The sequence below is a fragment of the Perca flavescens genome, chromosome 1 (genome assembly GCF_004354835.1).
Source record: "Perca flavescens isolate YP-PL-M2 chromosome 1, PFLA_1.0, whole genome shotgun sequence".
Classification (NCBI taxonomy): domain Eukaryota; kingdom Metazoa; phylum Chordata; class Actinopteri; order Perciformes; family Percidae; genus Perca; species Perca flavescens.
In genome coordinates this window covers 27,509,360-27,529,616 of record NC_041331.1, presented here as the reverse complement: position 1 = coordinate 27,529,616, position 20,257 = coordinate 27,509,360, and the positions used below count along the sequence as shown (strand labels likewise).

General features: G+C 42.1%; 1 protein-coding gene across 3 annotated transcripts in view; it reads left to right on the top strand.

The window, feature by feature from the left end:
• The window catches only part of hipk3b (homeodomain interacting protein kinase 3b), a 49,646-nt gene that overhangs the window by 7,258 nt on the left and 22,131 nt on the right, over positions 1–20,257 (top strand). For all 3 annotated transcript variants that reach the window (XM_028574334.1, XM_028574323.1, XM_028574344.1), the window contains exon 2: positions 2,981–4,286. In XM_028574334.1, the coding sequence (XP_028430135.1) occupies positions 2,981–4,286 (1,306 nt within the window). The remainder of the gene's footprint in view (positions 1–2,980; positions 4,287–20,257) is intronic.

The following is a 20,257-nucleotide window of genomic DNA, read 5'->3' as shown; positions in this document are numbered from 1 at the left end:
GAGGCAGAAGAGAAAACGATTGGTTATCACAGATCAACGAGCCAATTGCCATCAGCGAGCCACACAGTTGGCGCAGCTGTGGACTGTGATGTTTCAAATTTAGAGCGGCACACGACGGGTCAGCAGTTACATAATTACAGAGGTTTGCGAGTGCACGGAAGCCTGGTGTGAGAAGCATGGTTCCCCCTCACCATCTTTATGAACTATCAAATTAAAGTAGAAAAACCTTAACCCGACTCCGCCAGATGGATCGCTTCGCATTTGCTCGGCATATCCATCTGGGAACTTTACGTTGGAGAACTTTTGGGAAGGGGCGAAAATACTGGTTAGCTGATTGGATAAACCATCTGTCTATCACCACCTATGTTGGTGATAGACGGGCCAAATCAACCAATCGGATCAAACACTTGCCGAAACCAGTCGTAAGAAGAGCAAAACCTCTTTTCCTCCAATAAAGCCTCCAGTGCCTTTTATTTTTTATTTTTTGCTCTTCTTTCAATGAAGAAATACTTTCTAATTTGGATAAAACTTGCACGATAGCTACGCTCATCTCATCCGTGGAAGCTGCCATGTTGTTTAGACTAACGGTCGCTTCTTGTTGCGTCACACCTAAACCCGCCTCAAAACCAACGCTGATTGGTCAGTTGTTTGGCGAACGGCTCCAAATTTGCTCTATCTCAAGATGCCAGACTGATCTGCGAGTGGAAAACTGGAGCTCGCGAGATCAGGACGGTCTCACGAGGCTAGAAAAACCCATCCCCTCCTAAAACTGTCTTAAGAATCAAACACAAACCTGGTTATTGGCCAGACAATTGGGTTGTATGTCAAGTAAGCATTGTGTGTGTCCTAAATGTTTCAATAACAGTTAAAATTGATTCTAGGAGTGACCCAGACAGCAAAAAAGATCAAGTCCTTCTCAAACCAGCATGATCAAGTTCTCATAGTTTCTTCCCAACATAGCCAAATGCACCATGTGCTACTGTCGTGCTGTTGCCTTATATTTGTGAAGCGTGAGAATAGAAAAAAATAAATAAATAAAACGTACAGATCAAAACAGCAAAAAGTGCTACTGTAATTGCTAACTGCCTCAGTGTATTTTCTTTGAAAATTCCATTTAGGAAATTCTCAAATAGTACCCATAGTGGCTGTAATGAATAATAGAGGCTTGCTGGGTTCTTCCCAGCACACACTGTGTGAGAGTTGGGGTTCTGTCTAATTCAGGGCTAACAAATAAAGGCAGACAAAGACAGGCAAGATATTCCCTTACACACCCACAGGTAATTTAGAGTCTCCAATTCATCCAACCTTCTGAACTGTGGAAACCCAAGCTGGCACAGGGAGAACATGCAAACGGCATACTGAAAAGCCCCAGCCAGCTGCCATAACAATACCAACATGATAATTAAAACCGTCTTACCATACAGTCTCGTACACACACCATTACAAATCCTTTTTAGCTGTATCGGGTATAGAATAAAAACGTTTGTCACTGTGGTGGCCTTCTAGACTGGAAAGCTAGGACATATATTTTTTTGTAAGTGTGGCCAATTTTAATTTCCCCGTGGAGCACATCCAATTTTGTTTTCATTCACAACCAAAATGGTTGCCCTTTTGAGCCCTGCTTGGGATAATTTGATAAATTCTTTTGAAGAGAGAAGATGGTAAACAGTGTCGTCAAACAGTAACACAGGGTGTTTTTGTGCAAAGAGCTGTCAAGGGAATAGGTTGAACTTATCTAACTGCTCAGAATAGAGTCAAAGGGGCTGCTCACAGCATTAGTGTTATCACAACACAAGTGTGTTGTCTCTCAGGGGTATTTATTTCAGCACTCTACAGGGGCACTAATAGCCCAAACCTGACTTGCTTATGTTGTCCTTTTTTTAGATAGATTTTTAGACTAACGAGGGGGATATAAGGCATTAAAAATGATTGTGGTATGTGTAAAACTACCCTGTTTCTTACACAGCACTCGGAACATTGATTTAGTTGTATCTAATTTGTTTTTTTTATGTAGGAAAACGTGGTTCTGTAAATGTACTGTTGATTAAAGTATTGAAACCCTTGTGGACAAGCTGCTTGTCTCACAGTGAATTTACCCTGGAATGAAAAGTAGGTCATAGGCTCCTGGCACACAGACAGGGTCGGATAAGGTCACTGGGACAGTTTTTAAATATGAGTTTGAGAATATTTCATCAAAATGTGATGGTCTCCATGAACATGTAGTGCTTTTTACACACACACACACACACACACACACACACACACACAGTGGTAGAGGTTAAAATGAACCATGTCTTAGGTAATTAGACATGTTGGCCTGATGATGCTTTGTGTCTTCATTTTTCTCTCCTTGTCTGTCTCTTATCCTCTCTCCTCTCTATTGGTTGCCTAGAGACCTGCAGTAGGATGCATGGAAATGGCAGGAAAAGGTCAGGTAAACCTTTTGAGAAGTTAGTCATCCACTGTGTGGAGGTGTTAGTGGGTTTGCAGAGGATAGGGCAGAATGGTGAAGGTGTTCTCAAGCACTCCACTACAACATGTTATCTTGCCCTGATCCATTTGCTATATACGGTTGGAGTGACTGATGTTAGTGGGTGCACTCCTAGTTGTGATGTCATCAAGTAGGAGTAATTAAAACTACCAAATGGGATTTGGTTGTCTCGTCTGTCAGTTGTTTTGAACTTGTTGTTGCAACTTAAACTCCCCCTCGGCCTTAATCAAATAAAGACAGGAAAACACTGGGGAATTTGGACTGTTCTTTGGTTTTTCAACTGATGATGTAACGGCTAGATAGGTTTTTGTGATTGCACTGTATGCTGTTTAATATTGGAGTTAGGTATGAATGTGCTGCATAACCCTTTCCACAGTTATTCAGTATGGTTTGTTAAAAATGGCAACATGTAATGTAACATGCTAAAATGGTTTGTAATGGATCGAAACTGACCTAACTAACCTGTTGCTTTATTCTCTTTCTCTGCAGGTATGGCCTCACAAGTCTTGTTCTACCCACCACACATTTATCAAACCCAGACAAGTGCCTTTAGCAGTGTGAAGAAACTCAAAGTCGAGCCCAGCAGCTGTGTGTACCATGAGAGGGCACACCTGTGGACTTATCTGAACAGCAGAACCCTTGGCATTGTGCACCTAACGAAACAAGCCCACTCGTTTGTGAACCGAGACTTGGCAGTGGGCGTGAAAGTGCGTGGAGGACAAGAGTACCCTGTGCAGACAGTGGTGGTGCGTGGTGTACAGAGACAGCAGCCCTGTAAAAGAGAAGGAGGAGGAGGAGGACAAGGCCCGGCTGCCGCCCAGCAGCGACAGGACGCGGAGATTGTCCACTTGCAGGGCAAGGAGCAGCAGCAGCAGACAGACACAGCAAGTGGGGGCAGCAGTGGAGCAACAGGGGCAGGAGGAGGGGGAAGGGGAGAGGGTTGCAGTGGAGGAGCTGAGGGAGGTGGAGAGGAGGAGGAGGGTGACAGAGAAGAGAACTGTGGAGGTTTGAACTTGGCTGACAGCTCTCAGCGATGTGGGCTGAAACGTAAAAGTGAGGAGCTGGATAACCGAGGGAGCACCATGCAGATTGTGGAGGAATTGTCAATGTTGCCTGCCATGATGCAAACTACAAATGTGGGGAGCGCAACCATGACTGCGCCTGCGGCTGTGGGGGCTGGAGGGGGCCCCTCCAAACAGGGTGTAGGTGCAGCAGGAGGGACTGGAGGAGGGGATGGGGACTATCAGGTAGTACAGCATGAAGTCCTGTGTTCCATGAAGAATACATATGAAGTGCTGGATTTCTTGGGACGTGGCACATTTGGCCAGGTCGTAAAGTGCTGGAAGAGGGGCACGGGCGAGGTTGTGGCTGTGAAGATTCTGAAGAACCACCCTTCATATGCACGGCAGGGTCAAATCGAAGTTGGCATCCTTGCCCGTCTGAGTGGGGAGAATGCAGACGAGCACAACCTGGTGCGAGCCTTTGAATGCTTCCAGCACCGCAGCCACACCTGCCTGGTGTTTGAGATGCTTGAGCAGAACCTGTACGATTTCCTGAAGCAGAATAAGTTCAGTCCGCTGCCCCTAAAAGTGATCAGACCTGTGCTACAGCAGGTAGCTACGGCTCTGAAAAAGCTGAAGAGCATGGGTCTGATTCATGCAGATCTAAAGCCGGAGAACATCATGCTGGTGGACCCAGTGAGGCAACCCTACAGGGTGAAGGTGATAGACTTTGGCTCAGCCAGTCATGTGTCCAAAGCGGTGTGCTCCACGTACCTCCAGTCACGGTACTATAGGTGAGTACAAAAAAAAGAAGAAAGAGATTTTATTTTTCAAATTTATTTTCAGAAAGCAAGTTTGAGTTCAGTGCAATTCAAACTCATTTCAGTCTCTGTTGTTGTCCAGACCGCCATAGTTGGGTTAAAAAATGTACTTCCCCTAACAAAACAAGGAAATGTCTGCCATACTGCACAACATCCTGCCTGTTTAAGGGCCACATACCACACACTCTGAAATGTGACCCTGCTGTGTTTACTAGCAGAGTACAAACTCATTGTTCGTGTCCCTACTGCCTGGGAAAGAAAACTGTGTTCTGGAAGACTTTAAAACTCTAAGAAAAGATTAAGTTTAATTGACTTTTGTGGACATTTCTGGTGTTATTTGCATTTAGGGCGAAGCTGTTTGGTCTTAGGAGTTGAGAGGAATTACAGAGCTTATGTTATGATAGGAAAAAAAATGGATAGGCAAATATTTGAAGACTGACATTAATACATAGTGTGAGCTGGTTGATTAAGATAAGAGAGGTTGGGAGAGAAATTACCGAATGCCATTCCAAACATAAATATACTGTTAAACCCAGTTCAGACTAGCCTGGCTGACACCAGACCCTTCTCAGCTGTAACTGAGAGTGGGTCTGGGAAAGGTTCATTGACAATTCATTTCCAGAGGGGCGTCACCAACGGACGCCACTCAAATGCCTCTGGGCGCATTGGATAGTCCTTCAACCAATCAGAGCAACGATCCGGGTGACGCTTTTCACATCCACTAAAAAAAAAAAGTGATTTTTGGTGTGGTCCCTCCAAACCCTACTGTCTCCTTGCAGGTATTGCATATTGCAAACTTGTTATCTTCTGCACACGCGCTGAAGAATTCCCAAACAGCTGAAATGTTGCAGGTTAATTCACGACGTTCCCGACATGTGGGAGAATAGCGCGGACATGCGCTTCACACCGCGAGCGGGTACGCGCCGCACACGGCGGAAAAGTTTAGAGAAAGGAAAAAGAGACTGTGCTGTGCGTGAGAATTGTAACTCGTATAACTTATGGTGTCAGTTAATTGTAGAGTTGACCGGCATGAAATCGGCATATGTCACACTGACCTGCAGTTCGCTGAGCACGTGAAGCACGGCTTTGGTAGCCGTCATGTAGAATGTAAACAAAAAGCTGCTCGCCGTCGCTGCGCTATCGTCGTCACGTAAAGCCCGCCTCAGCGGTTGTGATTGGTGTAGAGCCCGCCTCAGCAGTTGTGATTGGTGCCTCAATTTTGTGAACATTGGAAATGGGTTTGAATGGGCTCTTCGCCAGACTGACTTGCAGAGCAAATCTCAAATTTGCCGGAAGTTCGTCAGGGTTTACCCAGGCTAAGTTCAGACTAAAGTTTTAGAAAATCGTTTTAGAACGTTTCAGGGAAATGTTGCAGCGGTGTGAACTGGTATGTCTCAGCTCGACTCAAGCCAGCTGCTGGTGTTTCCTGTAACTCAGCATGTCACGTCGCCAGTGGCTGGTTTTAGAACGAAAGGGACGTCACCTGTTTCAACGGCCAATCAACTCATAGCGAAGTCAGCTGGTCAAGTCAGTAACAAACTGCCAGCTGTTTGAAATGGCAGCGTTTGGGACAAAGGCTCAACGGGCACCGCAAGCGAGTGGTCGAGTGAGTTAGAGAGGGAATGAGGAGAGGAGCGCCGTTGGAAGAAAGTGAATCGGAGAATAAAAAGGTTTTCCTTTCATCACTTTTAGAAACAAACTGCAGCAGGTTTCTCACTATACTCCTACATATTTTTTTATATACTACAAATAATGTCCAGCTACAAAAAAGTAGGAAGTACAGAGAGTCGTTGCCATGGAGATACACCGTCTCGTCTGATCGCATTGGTGTAAAATGGCAAGTTTCAGAACGCCCCAGACTGGCACATTGCAAGTTGCCGCGGCCCGGGTTGGGCCGATATTTCCCGACACTATCCTCGGGCCGGGCCCTGTATCAAGCATTTGTGTTTTTTTAATCATTACTTTGTTAGCCTAATTGGGTGGGGAGAAAGCTATGTCATATTCAGAAATATTATATAGCCTATATTTATAGGCCTAAGTAACAAATTTACAAATTTAGACAAGTTAGGCAACAAAGTTACAAAATGCAACGTGTCATGCGCAGCGTCTCCTCCACTTGCACACATCACACCGGGCATCCTGTTCTGTATGGTGTAGCTTAAGTGCAACATGGAGCTTGAAGATGTAAAGAAAAAATCAGGAGAATTAACTTTGAGCAAGTTTGGAGGAAAGTCGGAGGTATGGAACCATTTTAAACAAGTCGTGGGCAGTGACAGCATATGTGTTGGCTTTGTCGAGTGCATTAAGTGTGGCACGCTGCTCGCCTATTGGCGTTTTTCCATAACATGGTACCTGCTCGACTCGCCTCGACTCTACTCGACTCGGCGCACTGTGCGTCCCTTTTCCATTGCAGATTTTAGTACCGCCTCAGCTTGGCTGGTCGTCATAGCGACTGCCGTGGGCGTGGCTTGGTAGCGTTTCATTTCCCCTGACTCATTTCCTGGTTCTCCTTCTCCGTAAACAACATGAAATCAACAAGATAGTTAACTTTTCCTGCTCCAGATTTCCCACCGTGGTCAGAAAGAACAGGACTCTAGAGTCACTACACGCTGTGGAGCTAATCGCCGTCACTCTCTCACTTCTCCCTCGCTCACCAGCTCCCCACACACACACGGCGACTTGACACACACACCAGCACACAAGTATAAACATCATGCCACTTGTATGCTACGGAGAAAGCTCTGCGTGGAGCCTCCAGCAGCAAAAAAAAACACAGCTGGCTAAACTATTTAAAAATGCCGTCTGTCGCTAGCAATACAGTGATCAGTGACGATTCTTTCCGACCAATCTGTAGCCTGCAGGGTTTCACGTCACCTTCTCGGCTCGCCTCAGCTCGCTTGGAACCTCGGCTGAGGAGGTACTAAAAAAAGTACCTGTTTGCAGGTACCAGGTACTTTTTTTTTCGTAATGGAAAACCAAAAAAGGCGAGTAGAGTTGAGGCGAGGCAAGTAGGTACCATGTAATGGAAAAGTGCCATAAGTAGAGATGGTCCGATACTATTTTTTGCTTCCCGATTCCGATACCCGAACTTGCGTATCTGCCGATACCGAGTACCGATCCGATACCAGTGGGTCATATATTTTATTATGTTTTAACAACTGTATACTACTATCCCTGTATGGATGTGATATGATATAACAGCTGTATACTACAATCCCCGTATGGATGTGATATGATTTTTATCTTTGTTGTCTGTCTGGCTCAGGTTAAACTCTTTGTAAAACATGAACAAACACAAACAATGAATGTCGTACAACTTTCTTTTATTCTCCAGTTTGACAGTCAGTTATAATGGAAAAAGAACATAAATAAACTACTTTAACGTAGATTTTCTTTAGGGCTTTATTACGTGGTATCGGATCGGTGCATAAACTCCAGTACTTCCCGATACCAGCGTTTTAGGCAGTATCGGAGCCAATACCGATACTGGTATCGGTATTGGAACATCTCTAGCCATAAGACAGCAAAAAAAACGGGGACTTTGACGATGAACAGACACATGAAGAGCAGGCTTGCCATGGCAGAAAAGATGATGGTCAGCCTTCAATGTCCTCTTTTATTACTTCTCCAAGCATACCCCTGAGGGCGAGGCAAGCCCTCACAGAGAAATGCGTTTTGTTTTTTTACGTTTTTTCTTTCGGATCCATTTGCGATCTATTGCATTCTGAATAAACAAACAACGCTGTTTACATGCTTCGGCCTTGTTGCATTATTCATTAAGATAATTCTTAACAGATTTCTGTAGTTCAAACAACTCGGAATTGTAGTTGAGAACGTCCGTTATAACGGCAATTACATTAGGTTTTAACCCACTAGCTACAACATCATTACAGCTTCCTTTTAAAGGTGCTCTAAGCGATGTTGGGTGATATCACTTCTTGTTGACGTTCAAAGTATTGTCAAACAAAACCGAGGCATATAAAAATGTGTGACATCGCTTAGAGCACCTTTTAACCTTTCCTAAGGCACAAGGAATGAACTGTGACATTCAATATTTGCCCAGCGTCCATGCAGTTCTGCTAGTGACCCACTGCTGGGAGGACTCAGTGGTCCGTATTGCTCTGGCCCTAGCACCTTTTTATTTGATCAATAGATCTTAACACATCGAATGTAATAGATACTTAACTGCCGGTTGTGACCTTTCAATATGTGCTGGCTCTGTCCTAAGCAAAAACTATTAGGAATGTCTGCATTTTAAGCCTTGTGGTCACAATTTCTTACAGCTTGGCAAGATTAAATCAATGGATTTTGTGGTACAAATTGATCATGCTTCTTTGTCTCAAGTCTTGGTTTCTGAGCCCGGGAAGAAGTAAGCAGGATGTATAAGCCACATTCAGGTCAGTTCTAGCTGTTTGTAGTGGAAGGCATTTACATGGCATTTAAATAATTTTCACTGCCTGCACACTAAGCAAGTGCAGCAGTATGCTCCGCCAGGAATAAAAATGCTATCGATGAAAATAGATGATTTGATCTCTGGCTCTATTTGCATTTACTGTAGCTTTTCTTCACTGACTAAAGTGAGAAGACAATACTTGCTTTGACCCAGTGGAAAAATGCATCTAATTATTGCATTCTCGTTTCATCCCACACATTATTCAATTCATATTTTTTGTGAATATTGTTGAAGTGTGTGTGTGTGTGTGTGTGTGTGTGTGGCGACTGAGAGACGTAGGAGAGCAGGGAAAGGAAATTCAGAAGAACGTGTTTTAAATTGCATTTAAAAATAATAATAATGAAACTCAATGTGCGGCGGCCAGTGTTGATAGTGAAGTGCACTGCCACACATTAGTCTATGTGTGGGAAACACTGACTGACTTATCTGGCAACACATTGTAACCTTAAGTTAAAAAATAATAATTATGCTTACCATATTATACCTATCACTGTCATTTGGTAGGGTTACTAGGAGTTGTCATCAGGCTTTGTTTATGCCAATGCAAATAAATATGTAAAATACAGTTTTTCCAGTTATTTGTACTATAATACTTGTGATAGGCTGAGGGGCATTTTCCTTATATTCCTTGTGGACTTCACTTTAGTAGATACTTCAGTATGTAATGTTATAGCTGAATATTTAAATTTTTTTCTGATTTGATTCTCTGGTCAGGACAAAGTTGTTTTGATTACAAAACCCTAATAGATGAAAAATGCTTTGTAAAAATGTGTTTCCTTCCTAGTTTGTACCCCATTGCAGACAGGAGTATGCAAAGCATACTTTGAGGGAACAGTGTTGCTGAGGCTAGGAGTGAAGGGTTGCTTAAAATAGTTCCTGGGATGCTGGCCAGTGCGCTTTGACTTCTATAGATGGCGAAGCACATAGGCAGCCAGAATGAAATAGGGACAGCTTGAAATACTAGAGAGCTCTCACTTACTCACTCAAGGTCAACCAGCTCTAACGTCAGCTGTTTGGGTTTTCATATGTTCATTTGAGTTTGTGTGTGTGTGCGCAGCATTAAATATTTGTTGGTCAGTAATCTAAATCTTATCTATCAGACACTCAAACCATAACTTTGAAATTTACACCAGCCGCTTCCACAATTTACTAAAGCACGCTCATAATTTTGCCACCCTGATTTGCACAGCCAGCTTAGTTGGAGCTCCCCATTTTCTAGAATTCCCTTTATTAATAATAAATAATATACGTTTTTAGTTACATATTCAACTAAATAATTGCTAAAGACAAACTATTCAGGCAGATTTAGATGGAAATGGGACACGGTAGTAATTTATTTCGATGTGGATGTCCTTTCACTTTTGTTGTTTTAATGTTTAATTATTTTAATTTTGCCGCATATTAAGAATTTATTGCATTAAACTTGCAGGAGCATTATTACAGTTAAAACCTTTTTGTTTGTGTTCCTATGCCACAATTTGGCATATAATGGCAATTATGCTCTAGACTGTCCCAGATTAACCAGTACCTCTACAAGCTGTAGTTCATTGTCTTTCACACATTGAATATTTGGATATTAACTTTTCCCTGAAAAGTGGGTATGACATTTTTAAAGAATGAGCAATTAATCATCCGGACAGAAAACTTGTAGGCACACAAACATCTCCCCTGTTATGAACTGTGTACTTCTTTGGGTTAGTGGGTAATTAGTGTTTCCAGGTATTTATATGGCCTAAGTAGCATGCCAAGTAGTTATTTAGCAAGAACCTATATTATGCATCAGTTAGTTGTCATGATGGTGTTTTTTCTTCTACTTAACAAAATGTAGTCATTTGGTTTTCAGTCCACTTTAATGTGTCAAATCAGTATCTTTGGAGCTGTGACGGAAGCAACTCCCTTAAGGTTTACAAGAATCTCTCAAACGTGTGCTCACATGCTAAAGGCTCATTGCTGATCACTTCTCGTTGTTGTGCCATTCTGTACTACGTGCTGACATACACTGCTTCATATTTCCGCCAGCAAATGACTTTGCTGGTGTTGTGCCAACGGTTGCCTTGTTTTAATAAGATATGTTGTTACTGGTATAAATAACAAGAACTAGTGCAGTTACCAGAGCAGCTAATGCATCTTTTTATGGTATTTTGGCTGTCCTCTTGCAAAGCTGCGCATTTGTTGTTACATTAGGCTACATTAAATGTCTGCAAACTCAACTCAGTGAACACTTAATTGTTGGCTTTTGCCAGCGTGTTATGGTACAAATATTGTTTGAATAATTCTGCAGAATTAATGATAATAGCACAGTGGGCGGACACAGTTCAGCATAATGTGCTGTGATACTACTGCTTCAAAATACTAGCCTTTCTGGAATGCTTATTTGATTTGGTAGTTTAACAAACCATTCAAACATAATAACAGAAAAGTAAAACTGCAGAAAGTGCTTCAAATTCCAATATCAGATTTGTATTCCAGAAAGCCTGTATGTCCTTGAGGGTGTTTTCATAAATAATAAGTTGGGAGACTTCACCTTGAACATTGCATCATTCACGAAGGGTGTGCAGTTGGCAACAATAAGCAAAGATAATTGTTGTCAAGGCTGTACATTGCTGATAGCTTGCTCCTTTTGCCATGTAAATGTTAGGCTTAAAATAGATTTCAATTGATTAATAAACTGTGGGTTGTCTGTGAGCTTTGTTTTAATTTTTCCTCATAAAATTACAAAAGCATGTACATCAAATAAAATTAATTGCTCCTTAAGCTGTACATGCTACGTTTACTATAGCCTTTACATGACATTGGTCAAGGAATTCCATATAGTTGTGCAAGAAAAATAAATGCTTTTATTTGTTTCTGTTTTCTAAAAACAAAATGTTAAGATTATTTTTTGGGGCTTTTCCGCCTTTAATTGATAAGACAGGTCAGATATGAAAGTGGGAGAGAGGGAGAAGACATGCAGGAAAGTGCTGCATGTTGGATTAAAACCCTGGGCCTCTGCGTCGAGGAATAAACCTCCACATGGGCGCGCTCCACCAGGTGAGCTACCCGGGCACCCCCCCCTTTTAATTAGGCCTAACCTCAGGCAAAGGTTCTTGTTATCTTGTCAAGAGCCAGCTGAATTCATAATACTTTAAACTGCAATGCTATAGAGCAGAAGCTCAGTCCACCTGAACTGGAAAATAAAGTCCTTCATTAACACTGGCTTCATGTCAGCAGCACATTGAGCGCAACACTCGATTTAGAATTACGATTTTAAGTTGACAATACGATTTTTTCTTGCGATATTTTTATTTTTTATTTATTTATTTTTTTTAACAATGAAATGGGATTTTACAACAGCATTGAACGCTTCACAGGTTTACAGTGCCCGACCCAAACGCAACACTCCCTTCACTGTTTATCCGACAGTTAACTAGTGTCAGCGTTAACTAGTGTCACGCCCTAGACTGTTTCAGATTCATTTAAAAAGAAAAACTCAGCCGGTTGTAATCTTAACACATTTAAATTGATTTTTAACCGATTCACGATGCATCGTTACATCCCTAATGGTTAACATCTGTAAAACTGCCTTTGCTTGACTACCTCTGTGTTCCACTGAATAATGCAGAATACCATGAGTGTGTGGAAGTAAAGTTCCTGGAAGAGACGTGCGGTAAAGCTCCATTCTTTCATTGTGAAGTCACCATGTAGTCAGTTTGTCTTTGTGGCTGAGCTTATGCCAACTGCAGTGTAGCCCAAACTAGTTTATTTATCCGAACAAGTTTACTCAAAAGGCCTGCGTAAGCATGCAGTGACAATGACCCCCTCCCTATGTGTAGTCACCCTTATTTGCTGTTCTCTGTGTGAGCTGGATGCCACTTTACACTTGATTCCGACCGAGCAGAGAGGATCAGAGAACTATTTTTGGAGTGTGAGATAATGGCCATGAATAAGAAATAAAGATGGAGATAATTTCTCTGCTCTGCCATGGCCCTTCTTGCAAAGAATAAGACTCGTTTCTGCACTGTTTTTTTTCTTTTTCTTTTCTTCAAGTGAGATAAAAATAAGATGCATCTGAAGAAAAAAAAACACTTACCAGAAATGTCTATCAAAGGAGTACTCACATTTTGGGAAATATGCTTGTTTAATATCTCAGTCAAAGAAGATTAATATCAATTTTTTATCTGTGCAGTACGTACAGTATGAAGATATATCTGGGGTATATTTAGCCTAGCTTGACACAAATACTAGAAGCAAAGGAAACAGCCATTTTCAAAAGTTAATAATACACTTTCCAACAGGACAGTGTGCAAAGCTGGCTTCCTTGCTATGTGAAGAGGACTATTGACATCGTTAGTGCTGTATTGAAGGAAGAAGGGAAGCAGCTGTTTGAGATGAAGGAGAAAACAGTTGAACTTGTTGACCAGGGAAAGGCTTGTTTTCATTGGTCAGGGCTATCCACAAAGGAGCAGTAAAATATATTGGAAGCTTCAGGCTGTGAGGAGGAGAAGAAATGGCAACCAAATTGTACCATTACTCTTGCCTGTTTTTGGTTTTATTTTGTGATCGTTGCTGAATATCATACCTGCAGTGTGGGCGGGATATACTTGGCACCGTCGAGTGCCCGTGCTGTTACTGCTGCGCTCAGCATTGTGCATTACGGTTTGTTAGTGATGGTTTCCATCCAATGCAGAGTTTGCTATTCTCAGTCAGGTCTTGTTCTGTAGTGAACTCGCCAAAACCAAATGTTACATAGTGCGCCATGTCAAAATCATTAAAAGCACAGGTAGTTTTAAAAAAAAAAAAAGTATTCATAAGATTATTTAAACTATTTTCAACTTAATCAGCATCTCTAAAATGCTATGGCATACAGTGATCGAAAGGTTAGAAAGTGAGCTGGGGAGTTTTGAAAAGGGCATCTGACAATGCTGCTAGCAGGCACAGAAAGCTCTTTGAAGATGCTTCTTTTTCCCCTCCGCTGCCTCTGGATGTGTTTTTCACTAACGCATGAGGCTCTATGGAAGCCTTTTAAACAGTGATATTGATGACAACTCTTGTCTCCCTTCCAACATTAATTTCCAACCTTTGAACAGTGATATTGTAGACAACTCTTTTCTCAATCATAGTCATTCATTTCCAACCTTTAACCAGCGCAGCAGTGTCAGTCACCAGACCTGATGTGCACCCCTCTGTCTTTTGGCATGTTCAGTTTTCATACAAAGATATAAAGTTATTTGCAGCACATTGAAGAATAGAACATGAATGTTTTGTGCGTTTGGAAATTGGTTTTGGATGAATAACTGCCTGTTTAGGTGCAGCTATTTGGCATCGTGTCATTGAATAGGATAATTGCAGTTTGGCCTGTGTGTTAAACTTTACCTTAATTATGTTATTCCAGTCCAGTTAAGTTATCTAAAAGGTGCTTATGTACAGGTTAGAGCTGCAAAGATTAATTGATTAGTTGTCAACTCTTAAATTAATCGCCAACTATTTTGATCATTCATTTTTTTAAAGACAAAAGTAAAAATTCTTTGATTCCAGCTTCTTAAAATGTAAATATTATCTAGTTTCTTCTCTCCTCTGTGACCGTAAATTGAATATCTTTGAGTTGTGGACAAAACAAGACATTTGAGGACGTCATCTTGGGCTTTTGGGAAACACTGATCCACATTTTTTACCATTTTCTGACATTTTAGAGATCAAACAACTAATCGATTAATCGAGAAAAAAATCAACAGATTAATCGACTATGAAAATAATCGTTAAAGCCAAGACACACTAGCCAGACGGCTGACCGTCGACAGAAAAGCCGGTCGAAATGATCACTGAGGTCCAAAAAACTGCCTCGGAACACACTGAGGCGAGACCGACTTGAGAAACGTAATACGTCTCCATAGCAGCAGGCGGCGCTACTCTGTATTGTTGCCCAAGAAATGAAAACCGGCAGCTGATTGGACGAATGCGTCACATGGGTTTGTTTTCTCCGGGAAATTCAAAGCCAGACTGTCATGGCGGCCGTTCAGAATACGATCTCATATTGTACTAAAAATTGTTCACTGAAACAGGTTTCTGAAAACATTTTAAGCGAGAAATAGGCCATGCAGTTGCTGAATCTGTCTTCATTTCAGCTCAACAAAGGTCAGTTTAAAAGATTTTCATCAGATTTTGAGAGACTCTAGTCAGGCTCATTCCGCTTGCCATTTCCGGGTGAGTCCCGACTGCCCTGCCACCGACTGAACAGGTCAGGTCGGCCAAAATGTACTCCGACAGCCCCTCAGACTGACGACGGCACGGGACACACCGAACAGACTTGAGTCACTGACCTCGCCAGACTGTCCAACGGCTGATTATCGTCCCTGTGTGTCCCGGCCTTTAGTTGCAGCCCTATTACAGGTGCTTTGTGCTATCATTTGTCTTTGAGTTTGTGCCTGTTTAGGAACACGTATTCATGTATTGTCTATAGCCATTTTATTCCTGTTAAGTGTCACAGCGGAAGTCTATCCGTGCAAAGCATCCATCACCTTGCTCATCTTTTTGTTGTCTCACCTGTCAGTTTCCTCCAGAGCTCTTGCATGTGGCGGTGAACAGTCACGAGGCTTCTGCTCCTGTAGCATTCAGTGGCCCTCAGCTGTTACTTCATATCCTCAGGATGGAAAATATATTTGGTTTCACAGGAAGATGCTGGAGTTGGGTTGATTGGGACGTGCAGCCATGGCAACAAGAGAGGGAGACCTGCTGTTTTTTGTTTGGCTCTCTTTATTTCACTCTGTGATTTTACATGTTGCACTGCTATTGTGCATTCAGAAGGTAAAAGGAAGAACAAAAGTATATTATATAAAAAAAAAAAAAAAAAAAAAAAAGAATAGAATGTAACCATCGTCTGTGTGCCCAGAAGCACTTTGCATAATCTTTGGTGGATTCTGACGGGGGGAAAAAAAACAAATGAGAAAGAGCTAAACATAAGATGACTCCTGAATGTTCTATTCCTTCCTTCTCTTGATCCCTGTCTTTGTTATTTTCCTGAAAAATGGAACAGCTTCAGCTTTTGATTTCTGGGACTGCCTAAGTGTATGCTGGCATCCTTATTATGGTTGATGTATTTCTTTCAGGTTGTTAGATTTTGAAAACATTCTTATCACATGGATAACAATACTGTATCCCTGACATGGCCATACTGCTGAGTTGTTTTGTTATAGTGACTATTGTTTTACATAGGACCCGATTAGCAGGCTTTTTGACTTTAAGAAATAGGGACCAATTGTTAAAAAAAGCAGCATGTATGGAAGCGCTTATCCTGCACATCTTAACTTGATTGAGCCGGAAGGCTGTCTAACTCAGAAGTTTAAATAGCCGCTATTGATGCACTTATGCATTGGCTGTTGTAGGGGTCATGACTGTCAGGTTTTGGTTACAGAGTTGTCTCTAACTACTAGACCAACCCGATAATGCCTTGTTGTGCTGCTCAAGTTGTTCAGATTCTGATTAGCCTTGTGTCCCGATGAATGCAGTTGTGTTGATATCATTGACTGTAAATATGAATGGACAATGCGTCCGGTTCGGCGAAGTGCTGCAAATGCGCAAGTGCCTTAAACCTGCGTTCTATCTGAATTCCAGCAGGGGCGACACATGCGGTTGCAAATGGAGTTCAATTTCTGTAGAAGTCTATGAGAAAGTGACCCACTTGTCACTTGATTTATTACCTCAGTAAACATTTTCATAATGAGTTTTTGGTCTCAATCGCTAGTTTTAAGTCTCCTGCAACACAGAATGATGTTAATTTTTTGAATTATGGTCTCGTTGATTTTAAAATCGGCGATAAAGCAGGGGGTGTTTTAAGGCGTGGCTATGATGTGATTGCCAGTGAAAGTGTGTAACGTAACGTAGAGTGTAAGGGCTCCTCCCTCTCGTCTAAAATCGTCACATCCGCAACCAGGATGGCTGCGCCCGTAACGGCAAACTCGACGACTCATAGCAGATCTCCACAAAACAATGGGTGACGTCACACGTGGTTGGCACCCGGTTGATATCTAGCTTCTCTCTCCTCCATGGAAAACCTGTTCCTTAAAAATAGGACACGCCTGTGAGGCTGAAATGTTTGGCATAATTGCCTGGTTGGTTTTCTGCTGCTATGTTGCCTACTGCACCAGCTGTTGTGTGCATTTGTTTGGACCTTGTGATGAATAAGTCTCTAAAACTTATTTTAGCAGGTCTTAAATTTGCTGTTGCTATCCATATGTCCCACACCATTCGGTCCCATATGGCTTCAAAGACGTCAGAGTAGTTGTCTCAGGATTGCTGTAGTTGGTATATCCAGCTTTCTGAAATAGTCATCTTAGTCATTAGAGCTAATTGTCTTGAAATCTCATCCTAGTCGTTCTTTAGATTATTTAAATCCTCTGGATTCCTTCATGATGGAAAATAGTTTGAGGGTTAGGGTTTATCTTGTGTATGCTGAACGGAAGTGAAATAATAAGTCGGTCACTCATGTTTCTCTCATATCATTTTTAGCGGAGTTATTCTGAGCAACGCTATCATTGTGTGTGTGTGTGTGTGTGTGTGTGTGTGTGTGTGTGTGTGTGTGTGTGTGTGTGTGTGTGTGTGTGTGTGTGTGTGTGTGTGTGTGTGTGTGTGTGTGTGTGTGTGTGTGTGTGTGTATATATATATATATAGGCAATAAGGGCATAACTTGAAATAATTATCATAGCAGGATCTCAATATATTTGTATTAATACAATTATTAAGATTATAAACCATGTTGAATTATCCCCCAGCCCTGTTGTTGCATAAAATAAGGAATGAAAGGAAAATGTCACATTGTAGTCTCATTGCATCTATGCAGAGTCTACGCCGTAGCCTACGTGGATGGCTTACGCCATAGTGAGAATTTATACTTGTGCGCTGGTGTATCTGCGTCCTTCTAGACTTGCACTACTGTCTGTTCAAAGTAAATGAAAATAAATGTATCCTTATGCTTTTGGGATTTTTTTCAGCTGTTCCAAACTCTCACCGAACCATATCTCCTAAACTGGGGTATGAACCGAACCGTGACTTCTGTGTACCGTTACACCCCTATTAGATAGTCGTTGTGTCTTATAGGTTTAACTAGTGCAGTGCCTGTTCATAACATGCCTGTTCTGAAGGGGCCGATTGCGTGCTGCTTGCAGCTTCCTGGAAAACCGCTCATCTCGTGAACTTCACGCTCACAAAAAAATCTTTATTATATTCCTTCCTTTTGAATCTGTTTACAGACTTACAACAGCATGCTCCGTGTAACATCTTTTGCACCAGCTGGGCAGAGTGATTCCTGCCTGGAGTGACTTACTCACAGAGTTTTCTGCCTTTATGCTGTTTCATATATATTTATTTAGTGAGATGAGCTTGGAGGCCACTCCTGCACACCAAGTATCAGAGAAAAGAGCTCAGGCTACATCATGCTGTCAGTGCATTGGATGGATGGATGGATGGATGGATGGGAAATAACGGTGTTGCAACAGCAAAATATCAGACATACAGCACACATACAGAGTATACATTAAATAATAGGAAACAATATACATGAAATAATTGAATACTACACAAGCAATATTTAAAATATATACAATTTGGAAATAAAATGTACAACTGTTTCACTAGTAATGATAGGATGTAGATAAACCTATTGTGCAAAGGCTTTGTGGTGTGTCCTAAACGCTGAGTTCTTCAGTTGTCAGCATGTCTTACATGTATTACTGCTGACCGGCTTGTGTCACCACTAGCCATCCTCGTGACATGGTATTACAGTGCTATTATGGAGTTGACTTGAAGTAACACTAAGCCAGCAAATAGGTGAAGAGGTAATGACTGACTTTGATACAACAGCCTGTCAAAGCTCTTATACCGGCCTGGCTGACCTGCTAACCCACTGACTCAGCCTGCTGATGCTTGGCTAGGCAACTCTCACGCACAACACTGACTTACGTACTTAAGTAGGGATGTTAATTAACAACTGTTTACTGACATAAGAATTTTGACCGATTTTTTTAATACGGTTAAAAACAATATTATTATTATTTTTTTTTTAAAAGGAATTAAAAAGGTTTGCTGCATGGTTAAATAAAAATAGACTATACAATCTATTTCTTAACTTCTAGTTAGTGCAAAGTTAGTACTAGCAAGTCAACTAGCAGTTGCGTTTTTAAGTTTTTTTTTTATTTATTTATTTTCTGCTGAGTTCGTGGCTCTCGGCTGGACGGCACGCACACCAGAGAGCTACGTGCCACTATATCGATGAGGACCGGTGGGCTAAATCGGCCATCCTACACACAAAGTATGCCAGGCAGATAGACAACTGACATCCTCGCAGGTGGATTTGGTGGACAGCTGTGAGGTTGTTAGATGTGTGTCTGCCTGGCATACTTTGTGTGTAGGACGGCCAATTTAAACTGCCAGTGTTGGTTACGCAGGCGCGCAAGCGGTTCCTGGAAAGTGGCTGCATGTGTTTACGAACAATGCACATAACATCGCGGCTGCGCAACGGGTACAAGTGTGCAGCTGTCTGCGGAACGTGTGTACGAGGCTCAGGTAAACTGGGACTCAGTGTCCTGCTTGTCAGATAATGGTGAATGGCCCGTTAACGAGGGCCGGCTATCGGTCAGAAAAGAAATCAAAATTAGCATCCCTACTTACAAGTCACTTGGCACCGATACACATGCAGCACAAATTCCCATCTGACTCGCCATAAACGGGAATTCCACAACATTATTATACATTATATTTCCTCAAGTAATCAGCACCAGCCTACACCGCCCAAAAGCAATACATCAGTAGTGAAATTGAGGGAAATGGTTTTAAGGTGGTGTTAGTGTAAAAATTGTACTGTATAGCTTTTATTTAAATGCTTAATTATTATAAATAATAAATTACAAACAATATATCAAAGGAGTTTATATTCTTATGTATGTTACTGTTTAGTGGATGGTTTATGAATTTGTAGTGTTTGTTACACAGCTCTAAAGATGTAAAGATGGCACCAAAACATATTATTTAACTATCTTTATGCCTCTCCGTGAACCATCACCTTATCAAGGTTTGTGTGTCTCTGTGAACCTGAGGGCTGTGTTGTCTGGAGCTGTGTGCTCCTGGTAGGGTCTCCCAAGGCAAAGTGGTCTCAGGTGAGCCCCCAGCTGAGCGCCGCTACGTTGGAGTTTACCCCGGTGGACGAGCGGGTCGCCTCCCTACGCCTGCGGGTCGTGGGGGGGGGACTCTGACTGTTGTTTGTGCATATGCACCAAACAGGAGTTCGGAGTATTCGGCCTTCTTGGAGACCTTGACTGGAGTCCTGCATGGGGCTCCAGTGGGGGACTCCATTGTTCTGCTGGGGGACTTCAACACGCACGTGGGCAATGATGGAGAGGCGTGATTGGGAGGAACGGCCTCCTTGATCTAAACCAGAGTGGTTGTTTGTTGTTGGACTTCTGTGCTAGTCATGGATTGTCTATAACAAACACCATGTTCGAACATAGGGATGCTCATAATTGTA